The following is a 21,573-nucleotide window of genomic DNA, read 5'->3' on the forward strand; positions in this document are numbered from 1 at the left end:
TAGCTTAGAATTCTTGAAGTAGAATCATGGAAAGAACAAAAGTTCGAATAAGAATTCTATCTTGATTTAAGATAGTTATGTTTATAAGAATTGAACCAAAGCTTGAATAAGTTTATTACCTTGATTATGAGATGAAAAGTTACTGAGGCTAGATGGAAATTCTTGATCTTTGATGAGTTGTTGAATTGGATTAAAAGGATTGAAAGAAATCTTGAAGTCTTCTTGATTTTATGAAACTAAAACTTATAGAATTTATAACAAAACACTTAGAACTTGAAGATAGAACTTGAGAGAGATCAATTAGATGAAGAAAATTAAAGAATGAAAGTGTTTGTACATTTTTTGGATCGTGGTATATGGATTAGATATAAATGATGTTTAAGTTTGTTTTCTTGTAAATAATTTATGAATGATTAATAAATATTTTTATAATCTTGCTAAATAATTCATACTAGATTACAAAGAATGGTTCCCACATGTTTGATGGCTGATCTAGGGCTGCTAAGGTAATGATTTGATATGTATATACCAATAGTAAATACATCTGGAAGCTGAGTATAATACGGGTATGAATACCGTATGAATACGAGTAGAACTCTTGATAGAATTGAATGAGAATATGAGTATAGCTATCTTTGTTGAGTATAAGTATGTTGATATATGTATATAAGTCTTTCAAAAGTGTATTAATATATATTAATACAATACATATACATACATTTTAATTTAGAAGTTATAACGTCGTTAATCGATACATATATGTACATTGTTTCGAAGTCCTTAAGTTAGTAGTCTCATTTTATATAAATAACTAATTGTTAATATACTTAATGAGATACTTGAATATTATTTTAACAAATCATAAATATATATATCCATATATGTAACGACCCAAACCAACCCTCGACCAAACCCCGTGAAAATACAAACAAAAAATAAAAATTGCTGTACAGTGACCCCGCGCGCCGCGCCCCCTACCTGGCGCGCCGCGCCAAAACGGCCTGTCCCCGGGCTTTTTAAATGCGAAAAAGATAGACTCGTTCCCGACACTTTCAGACGAAACGCTTTTTACAACACATTAATATAAGTAAAACTAACATGATTAATTAATTAAAACGAGTTTTACATCGCGGGGCCCACATATGCCCAAAATACCCCTTTTAATACAAAATACAACTTCGACCCAATGAGTTTAAGTTCCAACAAACTACGAGCATGATGTTGGGGATAAACTACCCAATCCTAGGTCGAATCCAAGCAAGCATCGAAATGGGAAAATCATCTAATCCCGAGCATACCCTTGCCACGTCCGCCTTCGAACCTAAAAATGTAAACAACGAGAGGGTAAGCTAATGCTTAGTGAATGCAATACTTATACGCATACATACATAATCCAATTACTTGCATACACCTACACAACAACACAATAACATTAGCAAACCGCAATAACAAATAAACGATTAATCGTACGTACAACAAGTCAACGTCATTAGCATAGAGATCACAACAATAATACATGCCAAAAATGAATACGTACAATGCTAATAAAATTTCACATCCCAATATACCCAATGTCGACATTCGACTCGATGGTGGCCGACGAAGAGTAGTAGGTCAAAATAGTTAACTACTCACCAACCATCGCACGCGTAAGTGGCCGACGAAGAGTAGTAGGTCAAAATCGTTAACTACTCACCACTACGCACTATGAGGCCGACGAAAAGTGCAACCGAAACGTTAACACTTACCTCAATCACAAGGATGGCCGACGAAAAGCGGAACCGCTTACCATCCCACGATAAGTGGCCAACGAAGAGCGAACCCCTAAACGGTTAACACTCACCACTTACCCAAACACACATGTGGCCGACGAAGAGCGATAGGTCAAACGTTAATCACTCGCCACAAACTAAATATACACATGTGACCGACGAAGAGTGATAGGTCAAACATTAACCACTCGTCACATATCCAAACGCACACATGTAGCCGACGAAGAGTGATAGGTCAAACATTAACCACTCGCTACATATCCAAAACGAATATAGCCAACGAAGAGCTATCCACGCGGATATCACTCACTATATTTTTCCCAACTCAAATGTGGTCCACGAAAAGTGAATCCTAACGGATATCACTTACCACCCCGCACACAAGCAACCGAATTATATACATAAGCGTATAAATATTCCACTCAACTTGAAATACTTGAAGAACGTATTCCGCGATCTTAACTTCTTCCACCGACTTCACGCAAATCACCTACGCAAAGTATACATGCAAATAAGCTACTCACAATGCTTGTTCGACTTAAACAATACATATGTTCTCCTAGAACATCCTATTGACCAACTTTGACCAAAAACCATTTTTCGCTCGAAAACCTTCATAATCACAAATGACTTGTGATTATGCCTCAACAACATCATTTAAACATGGTTTGGTCATTCGATCACTCATTTAAACACACGACCCGCCCATTTGGTCCTAAAGTGTGTTTTACACCCTATTAAGCATAAAACGATACTCACAAGTCCAAAACTTATGAAACCACTTCCCGCGTTCCCGAAATAGCTAATCTTAACTCTTTTAGCCATTAAACGCCATTTATAGGGTTGTTTACTCAAAAACCCATTTTGACCTAAAACTAGTCAAAACACCAAATTGTAAGTTTACACCCCTAATCACCAACAATCCAAGTAGCTAGTGATTTCATCAACTAATTTAGTTTTACAAACCCACAATATCATCATCCAACCCTAGACCCACCAATATTAGGGTTCTTGCACTAAAACTTAACCCGTTTACCCCAAACTTCCAAGAAATGGGTTTTACATCTACTTTAACACAAACCCTAGCATAATAAACGAATTAACACAACTAAATCCGAATTAGGGTTTTACCTTTTGAAGAAAACGAAGCTAGTACAACAACAACACAAGTAATGAGCTTAAACTTGAAGAATCCAAGCTTCTTCTTCCTCTTCTCAAGCTTTCTCACTCTACTCTCACTCTAGAACTTGAGGTTGAAGATGAGAGTGTTTGTGGACTTGAAAATGATCCAAAAGTGGATCTAAAACTGATCTAAAAGCCACAAATCCGTCCACAAGTGAAAGGACCATAATACCCTTCATTTAGACACTTAAAATGCTGAAAAAAACGCATCAGACCCATTCGGCGCGCCGCGCCAAAACGTCGCGCGCCGCTCCACACTGCAGGTCAGATTTCAGAAACTTGTTTTGGCCATAACTTTTTGACCGTAGCTCCGTTTTCGATGAACCAAATATCGTTGGAAACGTAATAAGATATTCTTTCCAATGGTAAGGCTTTGAAACATCAACTAAAACTTTATTTGGGGTTGAAAAGATACGTACACACTTTGTACCTCAAACAACGTCCAGTTTTCTTCGACGTTCGAGCAAGCAACACGTACCTGCTTCGTACACTTCGTATACGCATCGTACACCATAAATACATTATGTACAATAAATATTTGGGTCTTACAACTCTCCCCCACTTAGAATCGATCACGTCCTCGTGATCCTCGTCACTTAAATTAGCAAGTACCAAAATCCATGGTCCTTCGACATACGTCCAAACTCGATGTCCACAACATTTCCCCCAAATTCGAAGATTTCATACAAATCCTTTAGGCGACCTTACACAAGGTTACCTTTCCGTTTAGAATCATCATCCGTGATTCACCAATTCTACCAAACCGAGCACTAAGTCTCGCTTCGTCCCCGAACCGGGACAAACTCATGCCTCGACCGCATGACATAAACAAGCTAACATCCCATATCCTCGTACCAAGTTAGCAATCCCTTTAGCGTACCCTTATCACGTACATCGCTAAAGTAACAACACACCAATAACATGGCCAATAAACAACACAATGGAGCCGACGAAAAGTGAATCCTCACGATTGGATACCACTTGCCCCACATCCTTACGCGTACATGGCCGACGAAAAGTGGTAGATCAAACGTTAACCACTTACCACTACGCAACAAGAGGCTGACAAAAAGCGCATCCTTACGGATCACACTTACCTCTACCCACACATGGCCAAACAAAAGCGATCCCTAACGGAAAACGCATTCCACACACCAATAAGTAGCCGACGAAAAGTGAATCTTAACGGATAACACTTACTACTTATCACACTTCAACCGTGGCCAACGAAAAGTGAACCCTCACAATTGGATGACACTTGCCACAATACATATAAACAAATTAAGTATATGCACATACTTAGAATCATTCCACACATCCAGGAATTCCCGCACACAAAATATCCGCACGCGCGAACATCGCCATCACAACCGAGCAAGAACCACCTATATCGCACATAGGCACAAAACAATAATTCTCTAGAAGAGAATCCGACACACACATCCCTTAACCGAGGGATTTCACCTTGCTCGTCAAACACGTCCATTACCTCTCAACGAGATTTACCACATTACCACCTCGGTGATAATTTAAGTCCAAAATCATAAGTACGTTTCAATAAGATAGTCGAAAAATTACCTGAACACCATCGTCAGGTTCTCATGCATCACTAACTAAATCCGGACACGTCGACCTTCGGTGTCCCTCCTTTTGACAATTAAAATACATAACCTTGTTAGACTTTGCATTCGTACACTCGCGCGACAAATGACCTCGTTCGCCACAATTATAACACGTGGGCACAAAACCACCGGTGCCACTCCTTTTCATGCTCCTGACACCCTCGGTAGCGCTTTTACTCTTCTTGTTCGAAAACGCAGTCGCTTCGAACTTCCGTTTACTAACATCGGACACGCTTGGCTTCGACACCTCCGGTTCGAAACCCCGAGCCAACTCAAACAACTCTTCAAAAGACTTAGCCATTCCCCGACTAATCTTACCCTTAAATTCGTCATTCAGTGTACGGTAGAAATCTTTCATCAACTTGTGATCGTCACCAACGTACTCCGGACAAAAACGAGTCTTTGCTAAAAAGGTAGACTTGAGAGTAACCAAGTCCATCGAACCCTGTCGCAAATTGTGTAACTGGTCCCGGATTCTATCAAGATCGGAAGAAGTTCGGTATTCATCAAAGAACTCCTTTTTGAACTCATCCCATGACAAGCTCATACATTGTTCCTCGCCATACAATTGAATCTTGTCATCCCACCACAACTTGGCTTCTTCACGTAACATACTAGAACCGTACCTCGTTTTCTTCTCGGGAGGACATTCACTAGTACGGAAAGCCCCCTCGATGTCGGAAACCCAACATGTACTCTTCAACGGATCCCTTACCCCATTAAACATAGGAGGTTGTGCATCCTTGAAGTTTTTGTAATGGAAGTCCCGCCTCTCATTTCCTTCACTCCCTTCACCACGGGGATAAATATTTCTAGCATCAAGCGCTTCCTCGATTGCGACCTTCACCCTTTCATCAATTAGATCGGTTATTTGCCCATCAACCGATTCCCGGAAAACCTTTCTAACATCCTCGAGAAACTCCGCTTTTTGACATTTAAAGATGGCCTCAACCTTAGCCGTAAACTCAACGTCTTCGTCTTGATCTTCGTTGGCTTGTTTGCTCCTTGTCGTCATTCTAAGAAATGAACTCGGTTAGGAACACAACATGAATAACTTACACACACCACCACGATCAATCGTTCACAAGCATATAATATGCCACCGTTCGTACATCCCATCTAGTTCAACACTTGTTGTACATCACTTGCATGACTTGGCTTGCAACCGTAATAATGGTCGCGAAGCATTATTACGCTCACACGCCATGCCGAACTCATGAATACAACAATCATCTCGCTAGATGTTCAACACAACACAACATGATTAGTAACACATAATCAACACATAGTTAAAGCACCTATTCTCAAAGGCACTAACTAGAAACCCGAACCGACCCGTAATCCTACAAGTCCCGCATAAAAGCATACACAAAAGTCTAAGTCTAGGCACCTATCTCAAGTCGCCTAAATCCCTTAGACCATGCTCTGATACCACTTGTAACGACCCAAACCAACCCTCGACCAAACCCCGTGAAAATACAAACAAACAAAAAAATTGCTGTACAGGGACCCCGCGCGCCGCGCCCCCTACCTGGCGCGCCGCGCCAAAACGGCCTGTCCCCGGGCTTTTTAAATGCGAAAAAGATAGACTCGTTCCCGACACTTTCAGACGAAACGCTTTTTACAACACATTAATATAAGTAAAACTAACATGATTAATTAATTAAAACGAGTTTTACATCGCGGGGCCCACATATGCCCAAAATACCCCTTTTAATACAAAATACAACTTCGACCCAATGAGTTTAAGTTCCAACAAACTACGAGCATGATGTTGGGGATAAACTACCCAATCCTAGGTCGAATCCAAGCAAGCATCGAAATGGGAAAATCATCTAATCCCGAGCATACCCTTGCCACGTCCGCCTTCGAACCTAAAAATGTAAACAACGAGAGGGTAAGCTAATGCTTAGTGAATGCAATACTTATACGCATACATACATAATCCAATTACTTGCATACACCTACACAACAACACAATAACATTAGCAAACCGCAATAACAAATAAACGATTAATCGTACGTACAACAAGTCAACGTCATTAGCATAGAGATCACAACAATAATACATGCCAAAAACGAATACGTATAATGCTAATAAAATTTCACATCCCAATATACCCAATGTCGACATTCGACTCGATGGTGGCCGACGAAGAGTAGTAGGTCAAAATCGTTAACTACTCACCACCCATCGCACGCGTAAGTGGCCGACGAAGATTAGTAGGTCAAAATCGTTAACTACTCACCACTACGCACTATGAGGCCGACGAAAAGTGCAACCGAAACGTTAACACTTACCTCAATCACAAGGATGGCCGACGAAAAGCGGAACCACTTACCATCCCACGATAAGTGGCCAACGAAGAGCGAACCCCTAAACGGTTAACACTCACCACTTACCCAAACACACATGTGGCCGACGAAGAGCGATAGGTCAAACGTTAATCACTCGCCACAAACTAAATATACACATGTGACCGACGAAGAGTGATAGGTCAAACATTAACCACTCGTCACATATCCAAACGCACACATGTAGCCGACGAAGAGTGATAGGTCAAACATTAACCACTCGCTACATATCCAAAACGAATATAGCCAACGAAGAGCTATCCACGCGGATATCACTCACTATATTTTTCCCAACTCAAATGTGGTCCACGAAAAGTGAATCCTAACGGATATCACTTACCACCCCGCACACAAGCAACCAAATTATATACATAAGCGTATAAATATTCCACTCACCTTGAAATACTTGAAGAACGTATTCCGCGATCTTAACTTCTTCCACCGACTTCATGCAAATCACCTACGCAAAGTATACATGCAAATAAGCTACTCACAATGCTTGTTCGACTTAAACAATACATATGTTCTCCTAGAACATCCTATTGACCAACTTTGACCAAAAACCATTTTTCGCTCGAAAACCTTCATAATCACAAATGACTTGTGATTATGCCTCAACAACATCATTTAAACATGGTTTGGTCATTCGATCACTCATTTAAACACACGACCCGCCCATTTGGTCCTAAAGTGTGTTTTACACCCTATTAAGCATAAAACGATACTCACAAGTCCAAAACTTATGAAACCACTTCCCACGTTCCCGAAATAGCTAATCTTAACTCTTTTAGCCATTAAACGCCATTTATAGGGTTGTTTACTCAAAAACCCATTTTGACCTAAAACTAGTCAAAACACCAAATTGTAAGTTTACACCCCTAATCACCAACAATCCAAGTAGCTAGTGATTTCATCAACTAATTTAGTTTTACAAACCCACAATATCATCATCCAACCCTAGACCCACCAATATTAGGGTTCTTGCACTAAAACTTAACCCGTTTACCCCAAACTTCCAAGAAATGGGTTTTACATCTACTTTAACACAAACCCTAGCATAATAAACGAATTAACACAACTAAATCCGAATTAGGGTTTTACCTTTTGAAGAAAACGAAGCTAGTACAACAACAACACAAGTAATGAGCTTAAACTTGAAGAATCCAAGCTTCTTCTTCCTCTTCTCAAGCTTTCTCACTCTACTATCACTCTAGAACTTGAGGTTGAAGATGAGAGTGTTTGTGGACTTGAAAATGATCCAAAAGTGGATCTAAAACTGATCTAAAAGCCACAAATCCGTCCACAAGTGAAAGGACCATAATACCCTTCATTTAGACACTTAAAATGCTGAAAAAAACGCATCAGACCCATTCGGCGCGCCGCGCCAAAAGGTCGCGCGCCGCTCCACACTGCAGGTCAGATTTCAGAAACTTGTTTTGGCCATAACTTTTTGACCGTAGCTCCGTTTTCGATGAACCAAATATCGTTGGAAACGTAATAAGATATTCTTTCCAATGGTAAGGCTTTGAAACATCAACTCAAACTTTATTTGGGGTTGAAAAGATACGTACACACTTTGTACCTCAAACAACGTCCAGTTTTCTTCGACGTTCGAGCAAGCAACACGTACCTGCTTCGTACACTTCGTATACGCATCGTACACCATAAATACATTATGTACAATAAATATTTGGGTCTTACAATATATATATATATTCCCTTAAATAATTATTACAAGTTATGACGTTCGTGAATCGTCAGACAAACTGGGTGAACAAACATTTGTATAAAATTCATTTCAATTATTCAAGTCTTAATAAGTTTGATTGCTTAACATGTTGAAAATATTTAATTATGTAAATATTAATCTTATATATATTAACGGAAAAATCCGGGTCATTACATAACCTTCCTCCCCAAGTAGCCCGAACGAGTGAAAATCTTATCTATTACCCAATTAACTATTGTCGTGACAGTCATACATATATAAAACACATGGCATTTATAGGTTCAGATAATCGGGTTTTGGGTGGCCGTACAAAGGACGACCCATGTTGTGATTAGATTTGCAAAGCATCGTGTGGGATATTTTGGAACAATGCTAAAATTCGGAAAGATTGTTTGGCGAAGTTCAAAGATGGTGCAGTTGGAAATGGTTCCGTGTTTAAGGTTAAAGATAAGAAAAAGAAGTCAAAGAATTGATTAAGGGAAGATGGAGCTTTCAGTTTGATGGATTTCGAGGATGATCTTACATTTGGAGAAGCGGTTCAATGATTGTTTGGTGGTGATTATAATAATGGTTTTAGTTGTGGTTTGCCTAATTTCATTTGAGAGAAGGCATATCTAAGGATAACGGGTCTCCTAAAGTCCCCTTTCTGGCCTTTAGGTAGGACAAGGCCATTAACTTCGAGCGTGTTGAAGGGAAGCTTGTCAAGCTAATGTCAAAAAATCGCAACGTTTCCTCTGTTGCGGATAAGTTTGATGTTTGATAAACTGCTCAGTTTCTTCTGGTTTTTGGTAGTTTACTTCATGTTTTGTTTTTTTTTTTTTTTTTTGAAAAGCAATTAGAATTTCATTCCACAATTATAATACAAGGTTACACACTACCTGCATGAAACAAGATAACATGCAGCCAACTAGTTCAGCAAAAATGTACAGACATGATGCAAAGGTTGCATCAGTACAAGCCCACAATTTACATAAGAAAAGTCGACGGACAGTGAAACCAATTATGCCAATCAATTTGTTTCCCTTTGATTCTTTTCGCAATCCACTCGAAGCTTTTGATTTGAATTTCGCTAAGCGCCATTGGAGTTGTCCAACCTTTGTTTTTGAAGACCATTTGGTTTCTATTTTTCCATATTTGGTATGCATTAGTCCACACAACTGCTTGCCACACAAGTTTACCCGCGTTCGAGCAAGGCTGTCTCATGTTTCCTTGAAGAAGATCCTCGATGTTGCCATAAGAGGTACTACCGAAACCCCACCAATTCTTGACTTTATTCCACACGTCGTCTACTTTTTTGCACGAGAAGAGTATGTGATCTACCGTCTCAATATCGCCGTCACACAATGGACAACGAACTGAGTGGAGGTCGATCCCACGTTTGTCTAACTCCGTGCGTACTGGTAGACGTTTTTTCCTCGCCCTCCATATAAACACACCCATTTTTGTTGGTACCAAGTTATTTATCAGTGTTGCTTTCGCGTTTGCTCCCGCTTTCATCGTCTTTTCATCAATCAGTTTTGTAAGGTTTTCGTTGTGAATGACCGATTCATGCATCCACCCCACCCCCACGAGTCAGACATGTCGGGAACTAATGTTACTGACTTGACAATTTCATTTAACTCCACTAGTTCACCTGCAGCCCGACCCGAGGGGGGCCTTGTCCACGACCAGTTTCCTGCTGCATTTCCATCCGTCCAAATAATCCTCTCACTAATTTTTGCCTCTATGTTTGAGTCTAACCTCGATAACCTTTTGAACATATCTTGAAATGCGGCTTCCCCAATCCAAATTTCGCCCCAGAACGAAGTTGTTGAACCATCCCCAATCTCCAGAATGAATATCTTTCTGAAATGAACTCCAAGATTCTCGAGCAAATTTCCTGTTGCAATCATATTTGACCAGACAAATTTGTACGATTTACATCCAATACGTGAATCACCAATGAGGCCACCGGAGTGGCCATAAATGCTAGAAATGACCTTAACCCATAAGCAAGTCGTTTCGGTTTTAAACCTCCACCACCACTTACCGATTAAAGCCAAGTTTTTGTTTTTAAGTGACCCCAAATTTAGACCCCCCAACCATAAGGAAGAATTACTTCTTCCCATTTTACCCACGAAATATTAGCGTTTTTTGTGATGCCCCGTACAAAACCATCGTTTACGAATCATCAACAACAGGATCATTACAAGGTTAAGTACTATATGCTGTAATAAAAGAAGTTGCATTCATGATAAAAAGATGACGTCATAACCGACGTCAATTGTTTTACACCAACAGTATGCTTCTACGAATAACAAGCATGAATAAATGTATGTGACCCTTATGTCGTTACAAAACATAGTTTCAAATGTATTAAAGTTTGAATGCAAGATAAACAGTTCATGCGGTGATAACACTAGAGCAGCGGGTGTCTACGGCAAGACTAGCACGACAGCGGAAGCAAATAACCTTAAGCACCTGAGAAAAACATGCTTAAAAATGTCAACACAAAGGTTGGTGAGGTATAGTTTAAGTATAACAGTATGTAAGGTAGGCCACGAGATTTCAGTGCTACAAAGAGCGTTTCAAAACAGTATGATAAAGTATATGTTAACCGTGGGCACTTGGTAACTAACTTAACGTTTATACCCCCTGAAAGTACACTTGGCAAGTGCGTATGTTTACGAAGTATTAAACACTCGTTAAATGCTAGCACGACTAGCCCGAGTGGGGATGTCAAACCCTATGGATCCATATCTAAGATTCGCGTTCACCGGTTCAAAAACCAATGACTAAACGTTACCGAGCTAAAGGGAATGTTTATGTCGTTGTATAACCCACACATATATAAGTTTAAGTACTCGTGCCTAGTATGTAAAACGTAAAATGCACATGTATTCTCAATTCCCAAAATAGTTAAAGTAAAAAGGGAATGCTATAACTCACAATGATAAAGTAGCGGTAAAGTATGACTCGGAAAGTAAGCAAGTAATGAAGGTTGTCCAAACGGGTCCTCAACCTAAGTCAAATAGTACTAAGTCAGTAAATTTTCCGAAAAGGTTTAAAAGTATGTAAATAAGGTCTTAAGGGTCATCATCATTCATCATCAAACAAAAGATGTAAAGTAGGTTTCGTTTATGAAAGTAGTTTAAAACAAAGGCTGAGTTCAGTCAGTCACCACGGCCTCTATACCTACTGAAATAAGGTAAGACCAGTGGCCATGGATCCGTATATGAGTCCTTTAGTTGTGTTAAAAATTACAGAAGAAAAACTCGTCTTTGTTTGACCGTGGCGACGGTCTAAGTGCGAGTAGGTCAGAATTTTCGGCACAACGTTAAATGGACATAGTGACGATCGGAGGGCCATAAATCCTAAACCGTAACTCGGATTAAGACGAGTCCTATATGAAAAGTTATCTACTCAAACAGAGCTATCTGAAAATCATAATTACAGAGCCCAGGTCGTACGGGTCAGACACAGAAACAGTAGAACAGTAGGGTCAGTAGGTTCCGGTGGTTCTTGGTGCTCGATGCTTATCATGGTTCTCATCCTTGATGCATATAGCTTCAAGTGTACAAATCGTTGATGTGTTTGCATCATTTTCACCAAGGTTTGACCATCATAACCCAAGTGTAAGTCTAAGACATGAAGCACAACTCACTTAAGTGTTGCAAGTGTTTTGATGAACCAAAGTTACATCAAAGTCTTAGATTCAACACATACATGAAATGTAAAAGTAATATAGAACTATAAACTTGAAAATAAACTAACTAATCAAGATCTTAAGATGTAGAACATAGTTCTTAGTTTGATCTTGAAGATCCAAGACTCAAAAGTCTAGATCTAACATAAGTGTACAAAGTTATAATTAAAGAAAGCTTACTTACATGTTCTTGAACTTTTAAAGTTAATTTTAGTTCAAGATTAATAAGTTCAAAGTTAACTAGTAACATTTGACCAATATTATCCAACAAAAATGAAATTAAAGTGCATAATATAAGGAAATATACTAAGTAAACAAGTAGCTAGTTCAAGGGTTGTTCATACTTTAAAGATTCAAACCAAAGTTTGATCTTTAAGAAAGTAAACTTTAAAGTTTACTAACATGAATTACAAGTATAATTTCCAACTCATGAACCTTAAATCTTTTAAAACAAGTAAGGTAGAATCATAAACTAGTAAGTTTATGTTCTTGAGTGTTCTTGTAAATATAAGATAAAATGAAGAATCAAACTAAAGAGTTGATTCTTGAAACTAGTAAGAAAATAATAACAACAAAGTTCATGTAACTAAGTAACAACAACTACAAGTTACAACCACAATAATCAAAGAACAAGTGATGATGATGATGAGAGTGTGGTTAGTCCACGGTTTTGCAAGAAAGAAAGAGAGAAAAAAAAGAAGTTCAAGTTACTTACAACTTAGAGAGAAAAGAGAGAAAGTTGGAAGTGTTTTGTGTGTGTTTTGAAATGAGAGATATGTGAGTAGAAGTAATACAAAAAAAATGAAATGAAAACCCCTCTAAAGAGGCCTATGGCCAACGGTTGGGAAGGGAGAAGGAGGAAGAGGATTACACACTAGTTCATTGCATGTAAAAGTCATAAAAGGTGGTTAAAATGGGTGGTTTCATGGGAAGGATGTATAACCAAACTAGTAACTAGATTCTAATTTCCTTAATCAAACTAGTTACACTTGAAAGTAATACTTACATGTAGTATTGGGCTAGTTAATCCAATAAGGTGTAGGGTGGGTTTATAAGCCCATATTCATGAGTCCATTAATATTAACAAGGCCCAAGTTCAAGTAATTAACAAATAAATCCAATTAAAGCCCAAGTAATTAACTAATAACCATAGTTAATTAAAATGATTAATAAAACTAATCATGAATGTAAATAATACTTGAAAATATTATTTGTGTAAGTTTCGCGTGTCACAAAGACGTTTCGGGCAATTAAAGTCAAGTACGGGCAATCATGGCAACATGTAAATGTAATAACATACATTTGTTTAATCACAAGTATTAATAATAATAATTATTAATAAATAAACGTTGGAAAATCCAGGGTCGTTACATTACCCACCTGTTAAAGAAAATTTCGTCCCGAAATTTAAGCCGAGGTAGATGGAGGAGTTGGGAAAAGGTGAGGATACTTCCGCATCATTTGATCCTCTCGCTCCCAAGTAAACTCAGGTCCTCGTTTGGCATTCCATCGTACTCGGATGATCGAAATCTTGTTGCGTTTCAAAGTTTTGATCTCACGATCCATAATTTCAACAGGTTCTTCCACAAAGTGGAGTTTGTCATCAATTGTAAGTTCTTTCAGTGGTATGATAAGTTCGGGTGCAGCAAGACACTTCTTCAAGTTTGACACGTGGAAGGTAGGATGAACTGAGCTCAATTGTGCTGGTAGATCCAAACGGTAAGCAACGGGTCCAACACGTTCCAAGATTTCAAAAGGACCAATGTATCGCGGGTTTAACTTTCCGCGTTTTCCAAAGCGAATCACACCCTTCCAAGGTGCAACCTTCAACATTACACGGTCGCCCACGTTGAATTCAAAGTCCTTACGTTTAAGATCAGCATAACTCTTTTGACGATCACGGGCAGTCATAAGTCTAGCTTGAATCTGAGCAATCTTCTCCGTTGTTTCATGGACTACCTCGGGTTCGGTGATTTTCTTTTCGCCTACTTCGGCCCAACAGATAGGAGATCGGCACTTACGGCCATACAATGCTTCAAAAGGTGCAGCATTAATGCTCGAGTGATAACTGTTGTTGTAAGAAAATTCGGCGAGTGGCAAATGCCTTTCCCAGGCCTTTCCGAAATCGATAACACATGCACGCAACATGTCTTCCAAGGTCTGAATCGTTCGTTCACTTTGCCCGTCAGTCTGAGGGTGATAAGCAGTACTCATGTCAAGACGAGTTCCCATGGCTTCTTGCAAAGAACGCTAAAATCTAGAAGCAAAACGGAGATCGCGATCGGAGATGATCGATAAAGGTACACCATGACGAGATACAACCTCGTTGATATATATTTGAGGAAGTCTCTCCATTGTATCCATTTCCTTCATCGCTAGAAAGTGTACAGATTTGGTAAGACGGTCAACGATAACCCAGATGGTATCATATCCGCCCATCGTCTTTGGTAGCTTGGTGATAAAATCCATCGTTATCCTTTCCCACTTCCATTGTGGGATTTCCGGTTGTTGAAGTAAACCAGAAGGTCTCTGATGCTCGGCTTTAACCTTCGAGCAAGTTAAACACTTACCAACATAGATCGCAACGTCTTTCTTAAGATTCGGCCACCAATACTGTTCTTTAAGGTCGTGGTACATCTTGCCCGCACCAGGATGAATCGAATATCTCGATTTGTGTGCTTCATCAAGTATAAGGTTACGTAGATCTCCATAAAGAGGTACCCAAATTCTTCCGGCATAACATCGGAGTCCAGACTCCCTAACCTCGAATCGAGAGATAAGTATGTTCAAATGTTCATGAGTTATATTCTCCTTCTTGAGAGCCTCATCTTGGGCTACTCTGATCTGACTGTTGAGGTTCGAATGGATGGTGATGTTCAGAGCCCTAACACGAAGAGGTGCCGTCCTCTCCTTTTGGCTTAAAGCGTCAGCTACAACATTGGCCTTGCCAGGATGATAGCGAAGTTCACAATTATAGTCGTTTAGCGTCTCGATCCATCGACGCTGTCTCATATTCCGTTGCTTCTGATCAAAAATGTGTTGAAGACTCTTGTGGTCGGTGAAGATAGTGCTCTTAGTTCCATACAAATAGTGTCTCCACAATTTGAACGCAAAGACAATGGCTCCAAGTTTAAGATCGTGAGTAGTGTAGTTCCGCTCGTGAGTCTTCAGTTGGCAGGAGGCGTAAGCGATAACCTTTGATCGTTGCATCAGTACACAACCAAAACCACTTTTCGACGCATCGCAATAAACAACAAAGTCGTCACTGCCTTCGGGAAGCAATAAGATAGGTGCGGTGGTTAACTTCTTCTTCAAAGTTTGAAACGCCGATTCGTGTGCGGGTTCCCAAATGAACTTCTTGCCCTTGTGAGTCAGCGCGGTCAAAGGACGCACAATCAGAGAAAATCCTTCAATAAACCTTCGGTAATAACCGGCGAGACCTAGGAATTGGCGAATATGAGTCGGAGTAGTGGGGGTTTCCCACTTGCTGATAGCTTCAATCTTGGCGGGGTCAACTTTGATACCCTGGTCGCTCACAACATGACCCAGAAACTGGACTTCTTTCAACCAAAATTCACACTTGGAGAATTTGGCGTAAAGTTGCTCTTGTCTCAAGAGTTCAAGTACTAGTCGGAGGTGTTGCTCATGCTCTTCTTCACTCTTAGAGTAGATGAGGATATCATCTATGAAGATGATAACAAACTTATCCAAGTACGGCTTGCAGACACGATTCATGAGGTCCATGAACACGGCAGGTGCATTGGTTAATCCGAATGGCATCACGAGAAACTCATAATGACCATAACAGGTCCTGAATGCAGTTTTCATCACGTCATTTTCCTTCACCCTCAACTGGTGATAACCGGATCACAAATCGATCTTTGAGTAGACACTCGATCCTTGTAGTTGATCAAAAAGATCGTCAATTCTGGGAAGAGGATACCGATTCTTGATAGTCAATTTGTTGAGTTCACGGTAGTCGATACACATACGGAAGGATCCATCCTTCTTCTTCACAAACAGAACAGGTGCGCCCCAAGGCGAGAAAATTGGTTGGATAAATCCTCGGTCAAGTAGTTCTTGTAGTTGGCTTTGTAATTCTTGCATCTCGGAAGGTGCGAGTCTATAAGGTGCGCGAGCTACAGGTGCTGCTCCTAGCACTAAATCAATCTAAAACCCTACTGCTCTCGGCGGCGGTAATCCAGGAAATTCTTCAGGGAAGACATCGGAAAATTCGTTCACAATTCGAATGTCGTTCACGCTCTTCACCTCAGTTTCTACTGTTTTCACATGCGGTAGGACAGCAAGACGTCCCTTCTTCATAATCTTTTGCGCTTTCACGCAACTAATGAGGTTCAACTTCGAGGTACATCTCTCTCCATAGATAACCAGTGGCTCGCCATCTCCTTATGGTATACGAAGAGCTTTATCTCCACAGATAATATCGGCCCTTATTTTTCTCAACCAATCCATACCAACGATCACGTCAAAACTTCCCAGTTTGATGGGTATCAAATCAATTTCGAAATCTGCACCAGCTATGTTGATAATAGCTCCTCGACTGATATGGTCAACTTTCTCAAGTTTTCCGTTGGCGACCTCGACAAGCATACTTTCTTTTAACGGGACTAACGACCAATTAATTTTATCGCAAAAATGTCTACATACATAACTGTGATGACCCGGAAAATTTCGACTTATTCTGAACTAAATTCTCAATACGGTTTAATATTTCTGACACGATAAGCAAAGTCTATGAAGTTGAATCTCAAAATTTTGAACTATTCAATTACCCTTTGATTGTTCTCAACGATTCGTGAACAATTATATGTAAATAGATACATATACTATAACTTGAAAACGTAACAAAGTGTTGAGTATATGATACTATGAATTAAAATTTATTGGTTTGATTACCTGATCGATATATTTAACTACGGAGATAAAAGATTATGCAAAACGATTGAATTAAAAGATATTTATTGAATCCCTTAAGGATTATAATATTATTACGAGTCTCTGTTGTGAGGTCCACGTTGATTTAAGAAATCGTTCATTTTTAACGATATTCGAAATAAATATTAAAGTGTTTGTTTAAATAACGTAATTTGGACACATACAATAGTAAGGAATATTAACTATTGGAATTAGATATGAATAAACTTGCGATATGTATTTTAAAACGTGTTTATTAATATTAAAAATATATATTTAACAATACGATAAAATATAATATTAACTTGGTCATAAAACAAATTGTTATTATATATATATATTAACAAATAACGAGAAGATGATTTATAGAAGTAAATGACCAAAACACTCAAAAGTATAAGTTATATCTCGAGTGGTATAGTTTATGGACAATTTAAGACTATATTTTCACAAAGGTACGAGTCGCGAAACGTAATGTACAAGTTTTCTCAGCGTACGAAAGGACGTTCAAAAAACCGGAACCGGGACATAAGTCGAGTGATGATGTACGACTTATCGGAACAAAAAGTACAAGTCAACTATGCATGTGAATTTAATATAATATATAATTAATTATATAAATTAAATATATTATATATATAATTAAATAATATGTCGACAAGCAAGAAAACAAACGAAAGTGAGCTGTCCAGACAGGCCATGCGATCGCATGGCATTTGCACTGAAAGCCCATGCGATTGCATGGGCATCAGATTCAGCAAACATGTATAAAAGCTCGATCGTTTCTGATTTTTGATGCATTCCATCCATCTCTCTCTCACACTCTTATATTTATTATTATTATTATTATTATTATTATTATTATTATTATTATTATTATTATTATTATTATTATTATTATTATTATTATTATTATTATTAATCTTATTATTATTATTATTATCAGTAGTATAATAGTTATTAGTATTATACATAAAATACTACGACGAGGTTATGTCTAAACGATTTCAAAAATGGTTTACGAGCAAGCTAGAGCTAAGGAAATTATGGGTTATTGCCAAGGAGGTTATGGGTAATGTTCGGGGGTATATATATGAATCAAACCTAGTGTTTATCATCTCCGTTGCGTCTACATACTTTCCTACAATATTGAATCTCAATATTGATACATTGAGATCTACGATTATTTGATATTCCGAGTTTCGGTCACATTACGATGAACAACTTTATGTGCTGCTAAGGTGAGTTTCATTCGCTCCCTTTTTAATTGCTTTTGCAATCTATATTTTTGGGCTGAGAATACATGCACTTTATTTTAAACGTAATGGATACAAGTACATACTAAATTCTACACTGAGTTTGAACCGAAAATCCCTTAGCTTTGGTAACTAGTAACTGTCAGTTATAAGAACTGGTGGGCGCGAGTAGTAGTATATGGATCCATAGGGCTTGATATCCCCATCCGAGCTAGAGCACTAGCCTTTTAACGAACGTATGCTATTTGAGAAGCGTACACGTTGGTTTGCGTGTATTATTAAGATGATTATACAAAGGGTACAAATCATATATACGTTAAGTTTAGTTACCAGGGTGCTCAATTTCGTAGAATATTTTGATAAACGTTTCTGGATTGAACAACTTAAATCTTGTGATCCACTTTTATATACAGATTATGCGAAACACTAAAACTATGAACTCACCAACCTTTGTGTTGACACTTGTTAGCATGTTTATTCTCAGGTTCCCTAGAAGTCTTCCGCTGTTTACTTATATGTTAGACAAGCTATGTGCATGGAGTCATACATGGCATATTTTTCAAGGAAACGTTGCATTCACCAAATCATCACCATGTATCTTATTTTGACTGCATTATCAACGGAAGTACTATTGTAAACTATTATTTACATTGATTGTCTATATGTAGAAATCATCAAATGTCGAAAACCTTTGATTTAAATATTCATTTATGGCGTGCCTTTTCAAAAGAATGCAATGTTTACAAAACGTATCATATAGAGGTCAAATACCTCGCAATGAAATCAATGAATGACGTATTGTCCATATGGATTTGGAGCGATCGTCACAGTTGGTATCAGAGCGTTGGTCCTAGCGAACCAGGTCTTGCATGAGTGTGTCTAACTGATAGTGGTTAGGATGCATTAGTAAGTCTGGACTTCGACCGTGTCTACATGTTAAAAGTTTTGCTTATCATTTCTTGTCGGAAATTACATGTTTATCATCTTAAGTCTAAACGCATCTTATTGCATTGATTGCATAGATAGTGTATAGACAAAATTCATATCTTAGCGTATCTGTTACTATAAACTTTTCCTGACATCTTCCGAAAATTCCTCCGTGATTTATGGAATTTTGGTATTATATATACATATGTAAATTATGTATTGAAGAGTACCAATCTAAATTCTATAATCTATTTCATATCAAAAATCATCTCTCTAATTATACAAGATGGATCCCGTATCTAGTTCAAATTCCTTAAACTCCGACAGCTATTCCGATATGGATATTCACCTGAATTCCGAAGACAGTGTAACCGGAATGGATCAACCAATCAGCCATCACCTATTCTGGATGAATTGGGGATGGGTTCGTAGCCTACTTAATTATTGGAGACAAGAAGAAGGCGATCCCTTCCATCCACCACATTGCCCTCTTGGCGAAGAACCTGAAGCACTTACCGGCGAACCTGTTCGTAATACCATTTTCTCTCTCATCTCCAGAATATCTCGTCATGATCATATACTCTCTCAAATTCTGGATCTTATTCATCCGCTCGTCCGAACCGCCAATCATCCCGGTGTAGTAGAAGAAGTCAACGAGCTTCGTGCTCTGGTAGTGGCTTTGGAGAATATGGTGCAAAGGTTACAAGCACCAGCAGCATCACCGGCATCAACAGTACCACCGACAACAACACCAACAGTACCATTACCACCACCAACAACATCCGCATCGCAAACCTCAACTTCACAATCTGTTCCACGAGCATCAACGTCATACGCACCGTAGTTACCAAGAAATACCAGCAACAATAACCGATGAAGTATTAACTCATTTTCCCTGAAGAAATTTTATGTATATTTAATATATATCAATTTTGAAATCAAAATAAATCTTTTCGTACCAAGTTATTACGTGTAAATCTTAACTGGTAGGTACTACTCTGTTAATTCATATTACTAATATGCTATGATGTACATCCTTCGTTAATGACTTAACCATCGTTAACTACAATCTCTGTTTCCAACTCAATGAATTCCATTTCATAATAAACTAAGTATATTATTCAATTATATGGTTGATTTTATACTTTCATCTTCGATGTATTCGAAACTTTCTAGAAAACATCATTCGTACCTTGCGAAGTTAGCAAGAGTTCCATGAGCACCAACATGATTCACTGAGAAAATATCAATAAAACTGAGTATTGATTACATTAGTGAAATACTCCGTAAAGATTATTAAATCTTTAATGTTTTAGAGATTATTCATTTCTAATTCAAGTCAAAAATCAAATGAGCTTAATATGATATTAACTCATCAAATCTGTATTACATCTGAAGAAAATATACATACATATATTTTCATAAAGACGGTAATAAAAATTCTTTTGTACAAAATATTACTTGTGAAATCTTTAACGGGTAGGTAATTCCCTGGAAATATATAAGTTCACAATTAATATGTTATACTGTACATTCTTCAACTTTGATTCAAAAATTATTAACTATGCTCACAGCGATATACAATCGTTTCCATACAAATTCAATTACATATTCTGATATTGACGGATCAGAATCCAAGTCAAGATTTAACGAGTGACATCATTCTTAGATCTCTACATCTTTCAAAGCTATACTTTGACTTCAAAAATGTGAAAGATCCTTTAGCATTGTTATTACTGAAAATAACCTTGCAATTTCTTTTCAAAATATCCAGTATTATCAACCGTTCAACCAGTCGACGACGACCTTTCAGACTTGTAACTTTGGCATATACGTTTTTGTTATCGGGGAATCTTTCATGTTCCACCACATTAGCAGTAAATTTACCAACAACTTCATTGATCTTTGACCTTCCGAAAAATTCTTATACTCATTGAAACCGTATCATGTACTCATCCACATCTTGTAACGGCAATTGCCATACCAACTATCGGGAATTAGCAATCAGTATTTTGAAATCTTGTAGCACGTCTACGCCAACAGTTATATGTGTACATATAACGTCTACCTCCTGGACTTACATACTTCGAATGTGAAGTTTCCGAAAAAC

At 38.3% G+C, this 21,573-nt stretch overlaps 1 protein-coding gene across 1 annotated transcript; it reads right to left on the reverse strand.

The window, feature by feature from the left end:
• Positions 1–9,626: 9,626 nt before the first annotated feature.
• On the reverse strand, positions 9,627–10,157 carry LOC139863550 (uncharacterized). The gene has a single exon (XM_071852172.1). It carries the CDS (start codon positions 10,155–10,157, stop codon positions 9,627–9,629), a length of 531 nt encoding a protein of 176 aa, XP_071708273.1.
• Between the last annotated feature and the right edge of the window lie 11,416 nt (positions 10,158–21,573).

Source organism: Rutidosis leptorrhynchoides, chromosome 8, assembly GCF_046630445.1.
Source record: "Rutidosis leptorrhynchoides isolate AG116_Rl617_1_P2 chromosome 8, CSIRO_AGI_Rlap_v1, whole genome shotgun sequence".
Lineage (NCBI taxonomy): Eukaryota > Viridiplantae > Streptophyta > Magnoliopsida > Asterales > Asteraceae > Rutidosis > Rutidosis leptorrhynchoides.